General features: G+C 40.9%; 1 protein-coding gene across 1 annotated transcript in view; it reads right to left on the bottom strand.

Moving 5' to 3' along the window:
- GNAQ (G protein subunit alpha q) overlaps nucleotides 1–15,557 on the bottom strand; it is a 288,633-nt gene that overhangs the window by 87,995 nt on the left and 185,081 nt on the right. The window contains exon 3 of the mRNA XM_036893477.2: nucleotides 12,113–12,267. Coding sequence (XP_036749372.1) covers nucleotides 12,113–12,267 — 155 coding nt within the window. The remainder of the gene's footprint in view (nucleotides 1–12,112; nucleotides 12,268–15,557) is intronic.

Genomic DNA, 15,557 nt, shown 5'->3' with positions numbered 1-15,557 from the left:
TCAGACAGAGGGTTGTTAATTCTTGTACACAAGGTACTGTCATGTTCCTGTGGTGAGGAGAAATAGTAGCTCTGTCTTTCTTGGATGAACTAAACGGACTACTCATTGCCATTCCCCTTTTAAACAGAGATGCGTATTTGCACAGGAAAACTGAAAAGAACTAGCACATCAAGTAGGAAATTACCTGTCACACTGCACAGCAGGAACCTTGCCAGGCTCTCTCCAATCTAGGAGGGTGAACTAAGCTCTCTGAAAGACTAGTGTGGGTAGGACAGAATCCAGGTTCACCCTGCGACTGGAAAACCACTTCCGAGGGCTTACAGGCTGCCCTAAAAATATTATCAGTGGTGTTTCCATAAACCCAGGGAGCTACTGAAATACTAGCTGAATGTGTAACACATTCATCCTTGCAAGAGTATTTTTCCCTCTTTATTTTCGTTCTGCTCCTGCTCCATGTCAGTATCGTGGATAGAATACTGACAAACTTGTACTGAGCGCTTGCTGTCCTGTCTGCTGGGTGCCTAGGCATCTACAGATTTCATGGCAAGGAAATGGCCATTAAAGATGTTCCATATATTTCAGATTAACTTGAAAATGAACTACTGTTCTTGCTTGACATTCTTTTTGCTTTGCCCCGGGGTAGATGGTGAGGGCTAAAGGATTTGGAGTGGTCAAAGGAAAAAAGATGAAAGGAAAATATTGAGGTCTGCTAGTAGCAACATACATCATCTAGAACCCAAGCCAAACCCCAACACCCCAAACCAAGGCCAGAAAAAGAAAATGCAAACAATAAACCATCCTTGACCAAACGGAAGACAAACTACTTTCTCCTAGAGGAAGATCTGGGGTGGCTTAAAGCTGCACCAGGACTGAAGATGTGGTGCAGAGAATCTGTGAAGCAGGTAAAACGTGGAGGTGAACCAAGCCATGCCAAGGAGATTTACTGCCAAGGAGAGGCCGGTGCCAGACAGTTGCCTGAGGGAGTCTGCGGAGCCCTGGGCTTCCAGGAAGGGGAGGGACTCACAGCACTTTCTGGATTTCACTTTTGCTGAGGGCAAAAAGCCACTCTATTCCCTTAGAAATGGGAGTTTTGGCATGATAAAACTAGCCCACCCTCATTTGTCGATTGTTGTCATATTCAGAGAAAAGGTAATGGAATAACCTCTTCACTGAACTGTGCTGGCCATGGAAGCATCTCCCATTCTGAGGAAAAACTTTGGTGAATGAGGGGGATGGGTTCATGCCAGATGATTCCATTCATTTAACCTTTTACAAAGAAACACCAAGGTCTGAACAAATTCATATTGCAGAGTAAATTCAGAGAGTTAATTATAGCTGTAATTTGTTTTGTAGGAATGATTCTGAGTGGCTGCTGAGGTCACTCGCACAGTTGCTATGGTGACAGGCACAAGGTACATTTCCACGGCAATGTATGTGTAACAAGTGGCTGGCAGGAGCTGTCTCCTGATGTCAGGCACAGAAAGCTCCCATGGTATACATGGGGTTTATTTAACTGCGTAGGAGACAAGACATGTTTAAGAATATGCTAGAAAATGGCTGACTGAATTGATTAGATTCATTTTACGCCAATCCATCCATGGGGATTTAATAACTTGCCATTGCTTTGAGACATTTAACAACTGATAACTTGATAATCTTGATGAAAAAGAAGAAATGCAAACAAATCCAAAACTCAACAGTTGCCCACAAATATTTGCCCAGTTAGGACTTGCATTTGGTGGGCTCAGAGACCATGGCAACATCTGTCCATGGCTGGTCAGCAACACTTAGCTGAGGGCCTAGACACAGCAGGTACTTAACATATAACCCGAATTAAAACTATGTCATGGAAAATGCTGTAGTGCTTAGACGGGCAGGTTTCATCTTCTAGGAGAAAAGGAAGGAGTGTGGCATGGGGCGGGGTGGGGGGCTGGTTAGCTACCTATCTTTATGTAATTACCTCGCTGGACTATTACTGGCCTGCGTTATGTAAGAACTAAATTCTGAATTAAAATGCCTCTGATGAATGTGAAGACGGCACAGAGAGGAAAGGCCTCATATGTTTAACTTCATTTAGAAGATGCGCTTCCTGCTCGTCTTTAGGTCCTGGCCACAGAAGGATAGAATTTGTATATCCCTTTCATGCCTGTCAAGATCAAGCTTTCAGGCCTTGGAATTTGCTCTAATCCAGGGCAAATGGAGCCTTACTAAGGGACAATCCTGACACAATCTCTTCAATGCAGGAAACAGATTTCTGATGGTTTTCAGTGAAAAGCCAGGCAACAAAGAGACCTGTGTAGGAAAATTTCAACAGTTCCTCTCCTACCATGAGAAAAATGCAGGGTCATCTGCAATTTAACATATTTTGACATGATATTCTGGCAGGTGCTAAGGATATGAGATTCCCAGGACATGATCTCTGCCCACAAGTTTACCAGCTTGTGGGAAGAAAAAGGTTCTATGCAGAGAAGAGATGGCAAGGTTTATTAGGGGCAGAATGAATGTTTGTATATTTTGGACAGAGTCATTTTCTGGGAAAATGTTTGAACTGCCTCTAATTTCTGGTGATTATCCACAAAACATCCTTCTGCAGTGTGACTGATTTGCATGAAAGACTTAGGGAAATCATGCCCATTAATTTATAATTACACCTTGTAACTGCTAAATTCTTTATACGTTTAACTTTAGGATGACTTCTGGCTGCAGAAAAAAATAAAATTCAGAAATGGGATAGTTTTAAATAATCAAAAATCTTTGAGAAAAGCTTAAACATCACTAAAACGGTATCCTCAAACCAAACTAAATATGGCATTTTTTTTCTTGAATATGGTTTGAAAATAGATTCCAAATGATCCTTAGTTTTGACAATAGTTTGTCAATAACAGTTTTAAGTTGACCATCTAATTTATGCTCCAATTTGATATGTAATGAATACTTACTTTTAATGAATTGTTTTACAACTAAAAAGAAAAAAAACACTACCACCTATGACTAGAAGGGTATTTGAAATCTAAACCAAATATAGCACAGAAATTAGAAATTCAAGTGAGTTTTTAATGAAGGAAACATGAATATAATTTAGAGATGACTCAGCAGGTAGACTATATCACATTATGGCTATGGTTCATATAATTGAATGAAAGTTATAGGCATACAACCTTCAGCAATTATACCAAAAGAGGAGACATACCTGTAGGTGGTAAGTGGAAAAAGAAACCTCTGACATTTGGTACAAATCCAACCAAACATAGTAAAACAAATTAATGCAGCACCTTGGAGCATTTAATGTAGCATGCAGTGAGGTTATTGCTAGAGTTCTTTAACTCCTATATAAGTGCCTCCCATCAGGTGGCTGCATTTCTAACACATCTGCAGTTCAAGTCAGGTATTAAGATGAAGCTCTGGCACAGAAAATGACTCTGGGTAGAATTTCACATTTTTAATTATTGAAAAGAAGGTTAGAGAAACTAGGTCAACTTCATTACAAAAAATTACGAAGACCTCATTGTGAGATGCATAGTGTTGGGGGAGCTGAAAGCTAGATCGTGTCATGTGATCTTATTTGACACTGTCAAAAGCAGTGAAAGCTAAAGAGAAGCCAGAAACTCAGGGTTATTCACAGTTGCTATGTGACCACAAGGATTCAAAGGAGACAAGTAAAAGAAATTGTCAAAGTAAACTTAAGGAAAAAAATGGACGGAACAATAATAGTTCTGCAAAACTGCCATCTGGAGGGGCAAGGTAAGTACAGGCTATGGTGCCAAGACCCATCCAAGGTCGTCCCTCCTCCAGCAGATCCTGCCCCTGGAACAAACCTGGCTGGTACCTGGTTAGGCAGCTTGGCTTCATGGGATTACTCATTACACAAACACTTCCATCTCCTGAAGAGCTCATTTTGTGGAGTACAAATCAACTTTCCTCCTTCCTTTGTAACACGCGGCACTCCACTACGGTCAGAGTTCCAGGAGATGCAGCATTTACAGGGAGTTTGCTCATAAGAAGCTGTCTGTTCCCAATACAAAATTCCAGGTTTTAAACAAAGATCATGCCATGATAGCAGGTAGGTGACAATCTCATGGTTTATGAAAACTACTCAAGGGAGGATATTCTGTGGGATAAAAATCTAAGAAACCATGCATTTCAATTTTCCTTCTACAAGGGACTTAACTAACCCAGCAAATCAGATTTTTAGAAGTCAATTAAATACCTCATAAGAAGATCTTATCACTGCATTTGGTAAATAATTTCAGTACCTTATGCAACTTACTAAATGGTTAGTTGATCTGAATGTCTAACATAAGGAGACCACCCTTGTCAGATAGGGAACAGGCTGGGCAACTGTGTGTCTGTCAGGCAAATGCCAGGGCTGGGCTTGGGTCACAGAGATGGATTCTCATGTCTGTTGCTCAAGTTTATAACCTGACCTGGTAGTTAAAAACAAAAACAAAATAGCCAGAGAAAGCAAGACAGAAATAAAGAAAGAAAAGAAGGGAAGGAACAGGCCTGTTTTAATTTGTCTGTTGGGGTTTGTTAATTTATTCATCTTTCATAATAACTTTCAAAGCTGTTGACTAATTTTGACACAATTTTTATGCTTCTAAAACATATCAAGAAAACATGAGAAGACTGCTTTTAATCCTAATCTGTCTTAGAATGGAATGGCAGTGCTTAGTTCAGTTCATTACACATAGTTATTGAAAATTTGTTCTATGTTCAATTCTCGTGTGTTGGTAGGGGGTTGACACAAGGTGCTGGTACAAAATACTTAAGATATATATATTCTTTGCCTTTAGGGACATCAGGCTACCTGGGAAGCAAAGATAGCCCAGATGAATCAATTAAGAAATAATTAAGTGCCAAATTGTGAGCTGCTAAGTATGAATGCAATAGGGAGGGAGAGATGATTATGAACCATGGTCACTGGAGAATAGTGTGAAGTGGGGACAAAACGGGACTTGAACAGGCAGAGAAGAGACATGGAAGAGACTGGGAAAGACACAGAATTGACTTATTCTTTCACTGCTCACTCATGTGACAGCTTTCCCTAAAAGCCGACCCTGACAGCTCAGCCGGTGCAGGACCCACACTGGGGAAAAAGCCATGAGTCCTGCCCTCGAGGGGCTGGTCCTCTGGCTCTGGAGCTGGAAATGCTCTGAATCACCATACCAATGTGGATATGATGTGGTCAGGAGACAGCGTCCAGTGATTGTGGCCAAGAGTCAGCCAGCCGCAGAAGGTCACTGATTAGAGCAGGTCTCTCATGCTCATGTCACTTCAACTTGGATTATTGGATCTGTAGCGTCAGAACTTGCACTCTGGCCAGGATGATCAAGTCCAAGGTGGTGGTCACACTAAACTAACTGAAGTAATTATAGATCAAAATTAAATTTATGACTTTAAATTGAGAAGCCACACTGATAACAGGAACATCAGCTTTGGCTTATCAGAGTTCAAAGACCATGTGGCAGGGGGAGAGTTGAAACAGATGAACTTGAATGACCTTAATGGTTACCTGGAGAAGGCAAGGTTCCCAGGCTCTCTTGTGAGTGGAGGTGGAGTGGTCTTAGTCAGGTACATGTCCTATCAGGCTTCTTACAAAACCCTGTCAGTCTTCAGTCTTACCTTTGGTTCAATTGTTAAATCTGATCTCACTCGGCTGAACCAGCTGCACCAAGCACTATGACGAGACGGAAGCCAGGACGTATGAGACCCAATCCTTGCTCTCAGAGCCAAGTCGACTCAATGAGCTTTTGTGGTCACTTACAGCATCTTTAGACCTTCTTTGCATGGCATTTAGAGGTACTGCCAAGGAATACAATCTAGAACTCTCTGATGCTTACTTCCTAGAAAAAATTTTGTGTGCAAAGCAACATTTATGGAGTATTGCTGATGGATGCAGGCCATCCCTCTCTCAGGACTCTCAGACTTATATCTAGGTGAATGCAGAGCATCACAGTCCTAAGGCAGATCTATCTAAATGGTGGGAGTGGAAATAGAAAACTAGTTGGCTTTAATATTCAGTACTCTTCTATAGGAGGGGCTCACTATATTTTCTGGAGGGAGTAAAAACAGTAAATATTTAAGGCTTTGTGGGCCATACAGTCTCTGTTGCAACATTCAACTCTGCTACTGGGCACAAAGCCAGATATAGACAACGTATAAACACAGGAGCTGCTGGACTGTGTTGCAATAAAACTTTATTTATAAAAACAAGTGCAGGCTGAATTTGGCCTGTGAGTTTGCCAATCCCTGTTCTATAGTAAAAGCACCCCTGGTCTCAGCTGGGGACATCATCCTGAGGAAACTTGGGAAAGGGGAAATCAAACTATGGAAAGTGCAAACACTTGGCCAAAATGTAAACAAGCAGAGAACTGACAAAGTGAACCTCACAAAGTGTCTTCCACATCCACTTTGCCCTTCAGGCAGAGTGAGTACCTGGCAAACAGGTGCGATGAGCCCATTCCCTACCGTATCTCTACTGAAGGTTAGAGATGGTTAAGCATATCAGAGTCTGTCTCAGTAACAGCCAATCAAGCATTCTGAAAAAGGAATCATAAAGACCTGCATCTTATTATCAGCCGAGTTCACTGTGAAAAACAAATGCAGGGTTTTATGTTTGTTTTAGTCTTGCAAAAGGTTATTAAGAGATATGGTTCATTAAATAACAAAACAAAAATAGAAGGAAATATGTCACGCAAGTGAAAAAATGACACTCCATATTATTAGTCACTCTTTAAAAAAACAGCAAGCATATTCAAGATAAGCGCTCTGTTCTGAGCTCAAGAGAGCATTTTTAGTAATTTAACCATGTAGATAATAATCTCTCTGTTCCTTACATTTCCAGGTAAATTTTGGGGTGCTAGGCTTTCATTTGACTGCACAGGATAGGATGGTTTCCCAGATGAAGGCAGTCTACTGCACAGCATCAAAGAATTTCACAATATAGGAGCAAACATGGAGACTAGCGGTCAACACCAGCAGCTGAGGCAAGTGAGGCTTGCTAGGTCAAAGCCCCAGAGGTGGTGGGGGGCACAGTGAACTCTATCCAAGGTAGAACTGAACCCAGTGTTTTCACCATACAATGCCGGTGTCTGCCTTCAAACGCCTGCAGTAGGCTTATGCTCCTTTTAATCGTCAGATAAACAACAAAGTCAGGATGGCTTCAAGAGTCAGAGCAAACACTACCAGGAGTTCAAGTGTGTGGCTAATCAGTGAGGAATGTTTTAGCAAGGAATCTCTTCAAGAAGGATTCAGCCCTAAATCAGGGGGATATGCTAACCTACTTCTGAAATTACATTTGCATCTTAAATTCAACATTTGAATTCCTCGTGCATTTTTAAATTAAAAATCTAAGCATGAAGTTAGAAGTAAACCCTAACACATACTCAAAAGCCAATTAATTCATATATTTTGGATTTATGGGTCTGTGTGGAACAAAAATTTGGAACAGAAATTTCATGGTGTCTGATCTACTGAACTCCTTAGAGAGGACGTCAGTGACGCAAGATTAGGGATTATTTGGTCTCTCAAGGTGAACACAAATAGAGCAGGCTTTTGACAAAAGCCTGCAGTGTGAGGGCTTCTCTCACTATATGCCAATGTGATTTAGATTTGTGTTCCCTGGATAATGTCAGGGAGCTTCTGGTACTGTAGGCAGTGAACTCACTTGACCTGATGTCTCAGTATAATAGCAGGTGGTGAACCCCAGAAAAAAATAAAGTAAACCTACAGCCATCTGTTTATTGTGCTCTTTATCTAAAGATATTCAGAGCCCTCAGGCTTTTTTTTTATCAACAAAAAAAGTTAATAAAGGAATCTACAAAACTCTGCAGCATCTTAGAATGTTTTTTGTTTCATTAAATAGAATTGAGAGACTATACCACATTCAAGCAAAATTGCAAACCTATCCCAGATGCTTATCTGTCATCTCATCTAGAATTTCCCATCCCCTTGTTGCTACCAGTGCTACTGGTCCTTTAAGCCATCTGATTGCTTATTATGATCAGCAAGTTGGCTAATCAAAGTAGAAAACGAGAAACTCAAATCATTTCATTGTGTCCTTCTTAGTGACTCTACTTTGATTCCAATTAAAGTTATTCGATGGAGTATGGGGGAAAAGGCTTAAAACTATAATAGGCTAAAATAAAGAATAACACTTTGAAGTTATTTGTGGCTTAGAACATCCATGTTGTTTGAATAAGTGGTACATTGTTAAACATGGCTAGATTTTCTGGATGATAATCAAAACCCTGGCTGGGTTTGTTTTCCAGTAAATTCTAAATAGTTTTCCCTCTTGACATTATGCACATGGAACTACCTAAAGGCAACATGATAAAAATGAATAAATAATTTGGATCTTATGGAAAGTGATTTATGAAATCATAGATAATTATCTGTAAGTATCATCTACATATCTAACAACTATTAATCGTCTCTCTGGCTCTCTTCCCCATCCATCCATCCATCCATCCATCCATCCATCCATCCATCCATCCATCCATCCATCCATCCATCCACCCATCCATTCATCTATCCTTTTAGGTTGTATTTCACAGTGTTTAAAAATTTGGGTTCTGGAAGGCACAAATCTCATTTCAATGCCAGCTCCTATCACCAACTAACTGTGTGATCTTGAACAAATTACTCAACCTCTCTGAGACCTGTTTTCCTCCTGTTTGGTGGGGACGACAAGAAATATCCACCACACTGGGTAGCTTTGAAGATTAAATAATGCATGTAAATAAGTAAGCACAGAATTCTAACATACAGTAAGTGTTCAGCAAATAATAGCTATTACTGTTGTTGATAGTAGAGTTTTCCTGATCCCAGACCTTCAAAAATAACAGGAAAAATGACTTAAATGCTTTCAGCTCTGAAACTTCATAGTTCACATATGGCCAAAGAGGAAGAGTGCCTACTCATTATTTCAGTGATCACTGAAATAATGGAAATTACCCAGCTATTATTTCATCTAACAATCATTCCTCAAAATCAAACATGAGCAGTCATTGTTAGGCACTGAGGGCAGAGGAGAGAGGCACTTTAGTAAACATGATAACAGATACAAAAGAGAGATGTACAAAGTGTTAAGATATGACAAAGTGACTCACTATCTTTGGTGTTGGACATAACTTTCACAAGTGTGACTCCTGAACTGGGTCTTGAAGGATGACCAGCAGCAGCAGATAGAAAAGAAGAAGAAAGGCATGCTTGGCCACTGCTCTCAATATTCCTGGCAAATAAGCCTGAACTGACTCAAAAACAGCAGGTTCCTGGAGAAAATAGCTGTTATGTCACAAACTTTAAGTAGCTGTGAATGGCAGCCCCACTTCTCACAGTACCAGAGATGAGACTTACCTAGTTCCCTAAGTCTAAACTGAAGAACCACAACAAGAAGTAGTCAGTGCTCAGAGAAGTTGGTCCTAAGTTTATAAAGATTTCTGTAAGGTTATGATACTTCTGTAAGGTATAAGAAATTAGGTCCAGAATGCTGATTTTTTAATATTTTATTTTAATTATATTTTTTGATTTTTGATTTTAATTATAAAGATAGAATAATATAGGAACCCCACAAGAACAAAGTAAGATAAAATTCTAATGATACAGCAGCAAAACACACACAAGGAGAAATTCCGAGAAGAAAAGAGCAAACAAATATCTCGAATATAGAGAAAGGCATTATTTTGAGTTATGCTGTGAAAATGAATTTGGTTTTGGGAATCAGTGAAACTCAAGAAAAGGGGCCTCCATCCAGTGCCCTCCCTGCAGTTCACACAGCACCTGCAGGATTATGCTGGAGGGACACATGGGACACAGCAGCAAGTGGGTTCACCCAAAAAGCCCCAGGCCCTTCCTTTGTGCTGGAAAGGTTTTCCGTAAGGTAAAGGAAATGTGGGACTAATCCCTGCTGCACTGTGGGATTGACAACAGACCAGGCAGGCTGCTCAGGCATTCATTTATAAGGAGGACTACAACGTCCTGGGAAGGGATCAGGATCATGCAGCCAGCTGACTCGGGTTTCTGCATACAAATCCTTACATCCTGGGCAGGAATAAATTGATCTACTCCCCTTGAAGTAAACAGAATCTTCTGAAGAAAATAAAGGGGAAGAAAACAAAAACAAAAACCTAATACATCTCTAGGTTTCATTTAGCTAAGGTGACCCAATGTTCCTGCTTGACTGGGGGACCCCCAGTTTATGCCTGCTATTTTAGCATTATGACTAATAGCAACCCCTTCCTTTTCAAAATGTCCTAGTTTGAATAGTAAATTATATGGTCACCGTCCATTTAGCCTATGAAACAATTAGTGTAACAAAAATACTGGAACATATACCTGTTCGCAGGAAATGTGTTTCAGGACAATCAAAGTGCACCAGTGGAGAAGGAAACCCTCCCTTTCAACAGTGGGGCAACTGTGAAATATAACTTTGTAACAAGGGATTTCATCACCAGCAAAGGCTGGGAGAGGTATCACAGAGGCGAGGGGACAAGTGGAGAGGAACTGAAGGAGAACCAGAGAATCAAGGCCGAGGGTGAGGGGCAACCAGCAGATAGGGGAAGACATAATGAGCAGGAACAGGGAAAAGGGGATGAAACACAGCAGCCAACATGGGGAGATGGATGAAATCTGAAATGGCAAAGCAGACAGAAGGACAGAGGGGGCAGGAAGTAAAAGAAAGACAGCTGGTCAAAGGTTGAGGGGGAAGAACTTGGAACAGACAGGAGCTGAAAGCATCTTTGTCATCTCTGGGCTCACAGAAACTTACATAGTAGGAGCTCAGGAGGAAGGAGAGGAGGGAGGGAGGGAGGGAGGAAGAGAAGCAGGGTGAAGGCAGGCAGGCAGACAGCACAAGAGAAGATGGCGTAGGGCGAGTGACTGAAGGTGTGGAGGAAGGAAGAAGGAAATGAGGGGTGAGCGGAGCGCACTTTGCAGAGGCACCCGAGGGGGTTCATATTAGCTGGAATATGACAGACACTGTGCCTATGAACATTCTGTCACTTTTTATGTCATTCAGATTTCCCTTAAGAGGACAAGAACAATTTTGACCAGGAAACATTTCTGTGGCTGACCTTAATCATAACTTATCTTACAGAAAGGTCTGAAACGAGGGTAAAAGCATGATCAAAGTTATTGAAAAAAACAGAGCTGATTAGCTCTTGGATCTTCTAGGCACTATTGAGTGATGCCAATCAGTCTACGGGCTCCTTATTCTCCCCGTGGTCCTGCTCTCATCCAGTGGGTCATTCATCATATGAACTGTCCTGAGGCTGCTGATTATTTTCCACCCATTCTTCTGTCTACCCAGAACCAACACAGAGGCAAAGGCTGGGTTAACATAATTAATGTAGACAGAAATCTGGCTAAATAGTACAAAAAAATATCCATTTTCCAGGCGCCTCATTATCTAGATTGCTGACTACATTGAGTACATTAATCCAATGATTGCCAAATCTTTACTTTCTTTCTGTCAGGCGAGGTTTAGTCTAGAGAACTAACAAATCTCTCCAGGCTACAAATCCCTGCCAGGACACATGATTTTGATCGACAGCTCACAAAATAATTTTGGAACGCATGCAAAATTAAGACTCACATGCCATTTTCATGCAAAGGCAAACCTATCAACATAGTAACACAGTCAAGGTCCTGTGTCTAGAAACTGGGAAGCACGAACTTCAATGCTTTAGGAGCCATAATCAAGCCTATCTGCAGTTCTTCATGTGAGTAGGTATTTTCTAACGCATGAATAAAGTCAGAAATTTGTATTAAAAAAGTTAGTATTATAGGACTTCAAATCACAATGGAGTATGTGTTCGAGAATTGCTGGTTTGCAATTTGGAGGAAGGGACAAGCTGGTGAAATCGGACTCCTAGAGACTTCAGTTTTTAAAACAGAAAACAGTAAAAGAAATACTCTCCCCGACTCCTGATGCCAGTCCCTTATTATGGTCTACATTTATGAGGGTGGCACAAGTTTAATATCTATAATTCCTAACTTTGAAGTTTGAAGCAGATACTATAGACAAAGCACAGAACACAGACATTTCACTGCAGAGCCCCTGTACATGAAAGCAAAGAGAGAGAGCCCAAGGGCCTCCTGGATGAATACTCACTATTTGGTAGAGTCAGATAATTGATATTCTCGTCGTCTATCATAGCATTCCTGGATTCCAGGATCATTCCATAAACTCTTTATTGCATCTACATATGGATTCTCAAAAGCAGACACCTTCTCCACATCAACTTCTCGAACTAATTGTGCATGAGCCTGTTGAAAAAATAAACCAAAACAATAATAGTTTTATCTCCTTTCCATTACTGAAAATTGCCTTTGGTTTGCACATTACATTGTACACAGCTGAGGTCTTCCTTCATACACTGGCTTTCAAACTGGTTTACAATAAAGTAACGCTTTTTTTTTCTCTCAGAGATAATCCAGTCCCAAATCTTTTATTTCTAGAGTAAATGTGAGGCTACTTAAAAGCTGATTAGAGGAAAGCAGAGTATTCAGTTCCATTACAACAAGGAGGGTGTCACACTACAAACACACTTGCAGCATAATCCTAAATCAATTAGTATTATTAAAGAGAAAAAAGATAAGAAACAATCATCCCTTCTATGCTTGTAGTTTATTATAATTAAACACATAATATACCCAGCCCCTCACGGTGACTTAGCAGAAACTCAATCAGACTCCTCAACTAATCAGGTTTAGGGTCTATTCACTTTTGGAAGAAAGTAAAATCACTAGAAGAACAGTTAATATTAATTTAATTTTAAAAACAGTAGCCATTTCCCCTCCATTCCCACTCTAACTTCCAAAATATTTGTTTTATATCTGCGTTCTATACATTATCAAATTGAAGACACTATTTGATTTTTTACAAGGAAAAAGGACTTGCTATTTTCATTATACAGTATTTAGCAGGTAAGGAGATTTTCAAACATTTTTCAACAAGATTGATAAAAAAAAATGTATGTTCAACCCTCAGATTAACCAGAATAGTTTTCATGGGTGGAATATATATATACAGACCATACATACACACAAATATGAAATATAATAACTAATTACCTTGGAAATTGGAGGCAGGTGGCTGATAATTTATTAAAAGTGATTTTGCACAGAAATTCAAACATTTGAATTAGTTTAGTGAATGGTTATCATGACCATATGATGACCTAATTATTCATTTCTTAAGAGTTTCAAGCAGACAGAATTTTAATAAATTTAATCCATGTTAGGCCCTGTCTGGTTCCCCATCTTTACCTTCTTTCTCTTCCAAGTTGGAAGGGCCCATGTTATTAATTTTGACTTAAATAAGGTTTAAGAAGTCCACCATGCTATCAATGAACAAACCACCTTTCTTGCTACTTCTGCTCTGACATTTACAGTCAGATTGTCTTGTGACTGAGAAGCCCTAGCTCTGCCCCGGACCCCACTCTCTGTAGTCCCTTTCTGTGCCTCGTCCTTATCTAGACAATCTGTCTGGTTATTCCACTAGCAATCTTACCAGCCTGGAGTCCTGCTCCCGAGACCCACTCCAGGTGAGCCTACCTCAGTCATAGTTCCCCATGAGACTCACCCTTTGAAAACAGTATCACTGGCTCCCCAGTGAATCCTCAGTGCTGTGCTCCTCTTGGCTCCCCAGCACCTGTTGCTCCTTGCTGATACCAAAGACTGTAAGGGGCCCAACTGCCTGCTGGACTGGACCTCCTCAAAGCCCCAAACACTGGGTGTGTGGGCCTGGATGGCTCCTACTTCAGCAGGTATGTCTAATGTCAAGTTTCAACCTCTGCCTTTCTGCCCTTGCTCATGAACAAGTTCTAACTCTGTGTCCCGAGATATGACAATGACGGCACTCTTGGTGTAATCCTATGTTAGAGTCCTCAGGGCTACATCTATATTACAAGTTCTTTAAAGTATTCTGTGGTTCTTGGAGGGCAGCAGGGAGGCAGGAGCAGGGGTATCCAGTGTGGTTGGTTTCTAAGACAGGGCTTTGAATCTGCCTCTGCTTCTTCTTTCGACCCTAAGTCAATTGTTTAATCCTTCCAAACATTATTTCTGGTGGGGAACATACTACCCCGCCAACCTCTTGTGTTGGCTTTGCACTGTGTTACAATGCTGTATGCAGATCAGTGATTCTTGAAAGACAGGATCAGCTAAGAATTTGATAGAAATGCACATCCTCTGACCTACCTCGTACCTTTTGAAACAGAAACTCTGGAAAGGGGGCTCAGCAATCTCTGTTTTAAGTGGCTCTCTGGATGATTAAGATGTATGCAAATACTTGAGAACCACTGCAGACTGGAAGCATCGCACAGATGTTAGCTACTGTGACTGTTAGCGATTGCCCGGCTGGCAACAAAATTGCCATGGAAAACTGAAAAGAAAAGGTCCTGCCGAAGCAACAGTCACTCTAAGGCAGGAGCTGTTATCAGATGTCCGTAAGGATCAGGAGCCCACCAAAGTGAGCAAAACTGACTGGATAGAGGCAGCAGGCAGTGGGCGGCACCGCAGCCCGCTGACCAATACATTTAGTCAATCAATAGGGCAGCTGCTCTTAAGCTCCAACCAGTTGTTGCCATTGGGAATGTAGGACCATGTTGCCAGATCTTCTAGTTTTTCCAAGGGGAGCCAACAACCTAGGTTTTTCTATGAAATATCCTTTATTTAAAATCTTGGCAACCTTATAAAAGATAAATAAAGCACATCTGTGCCTAAGCTGGATTGGGGGGCCATCCACTTGCAACCATTTCTTCTAAAGATTCTTCTCCATTTATAAACTTCTCCCTAATAATAAGCCTGTCCAGTAACACTACGTCCTGCACAGAACTGGGAACACAGTAGCTGGCTGCTGCCTGACACATGCTAATGAGTAATTTTCAGCACTTTTCTAAAATAATGTTTAGACACACTATTATACTATCCATAGGGAAAAATGGTGGCAACCTCTCTCTGAGTTGGGTAAAAGCCATGTGGTGACATAGAGTAGTATAGGTAGGTATTTCTACAATGAATTTGATACTCACTACACTGGGCCAGCCACACCATTTGGAAGGAGTTCGGTCTCTAGTGAAGTGAGCTGCTGCCAGAAAAAACAGTTTCTACATCCCGGGCACTTTTCACTACTAGAGTGAAATGTTTATTGGACCCTAATGAGATGGTAGGTAATGAAGCAATTACAGAATTTGGCACAGTTCCTGTGGGGGTCAGGGGTGGAAGAGTGTGAGGAACAGCCCCTACAAATGGCAACCAAACAAAGCACAGGATCATGAGCTCCAAGAGTAGGAACAAGAGGGAATGTCTTTCCATCCTTAATTTCAGTTGACTGTAAGGGCAATCAAAAAAGATGACATTCTCAACAGTGTTCCATTTTAACTTTCCACAGAGAGCCTACTTTTGTAAAACGGCACTGCTTTGCATTGCTGGAAAACTACTGTCATTTCCTATCTTGGTCTACCTCTGCTTATTTTTTCTTACACCTGGAATGCTCTCCCTCTTCCTTTCTGGACCTTGATTAGCTTTTGTTCAGGGGCTGTAATCATATGCCTCTC

This window comes from Manis pentadactyla, chromosome 3 (genome assembly GCF_030020395.1).
Source record: "Manis pentadactyla isolate mManPen7 chromosome 3, mManPen7.hap1, whole genome shotgun sequence".
NCBI classification, from domain to species: Eukaryota; Metazoa; Chordata; class Mammalia; order Pholidota; family Manidae; genus Manis; species Manis pentadactyla.
This window is presented reverse-complemented; position numbering and strand designations above follow the sequence as displayed.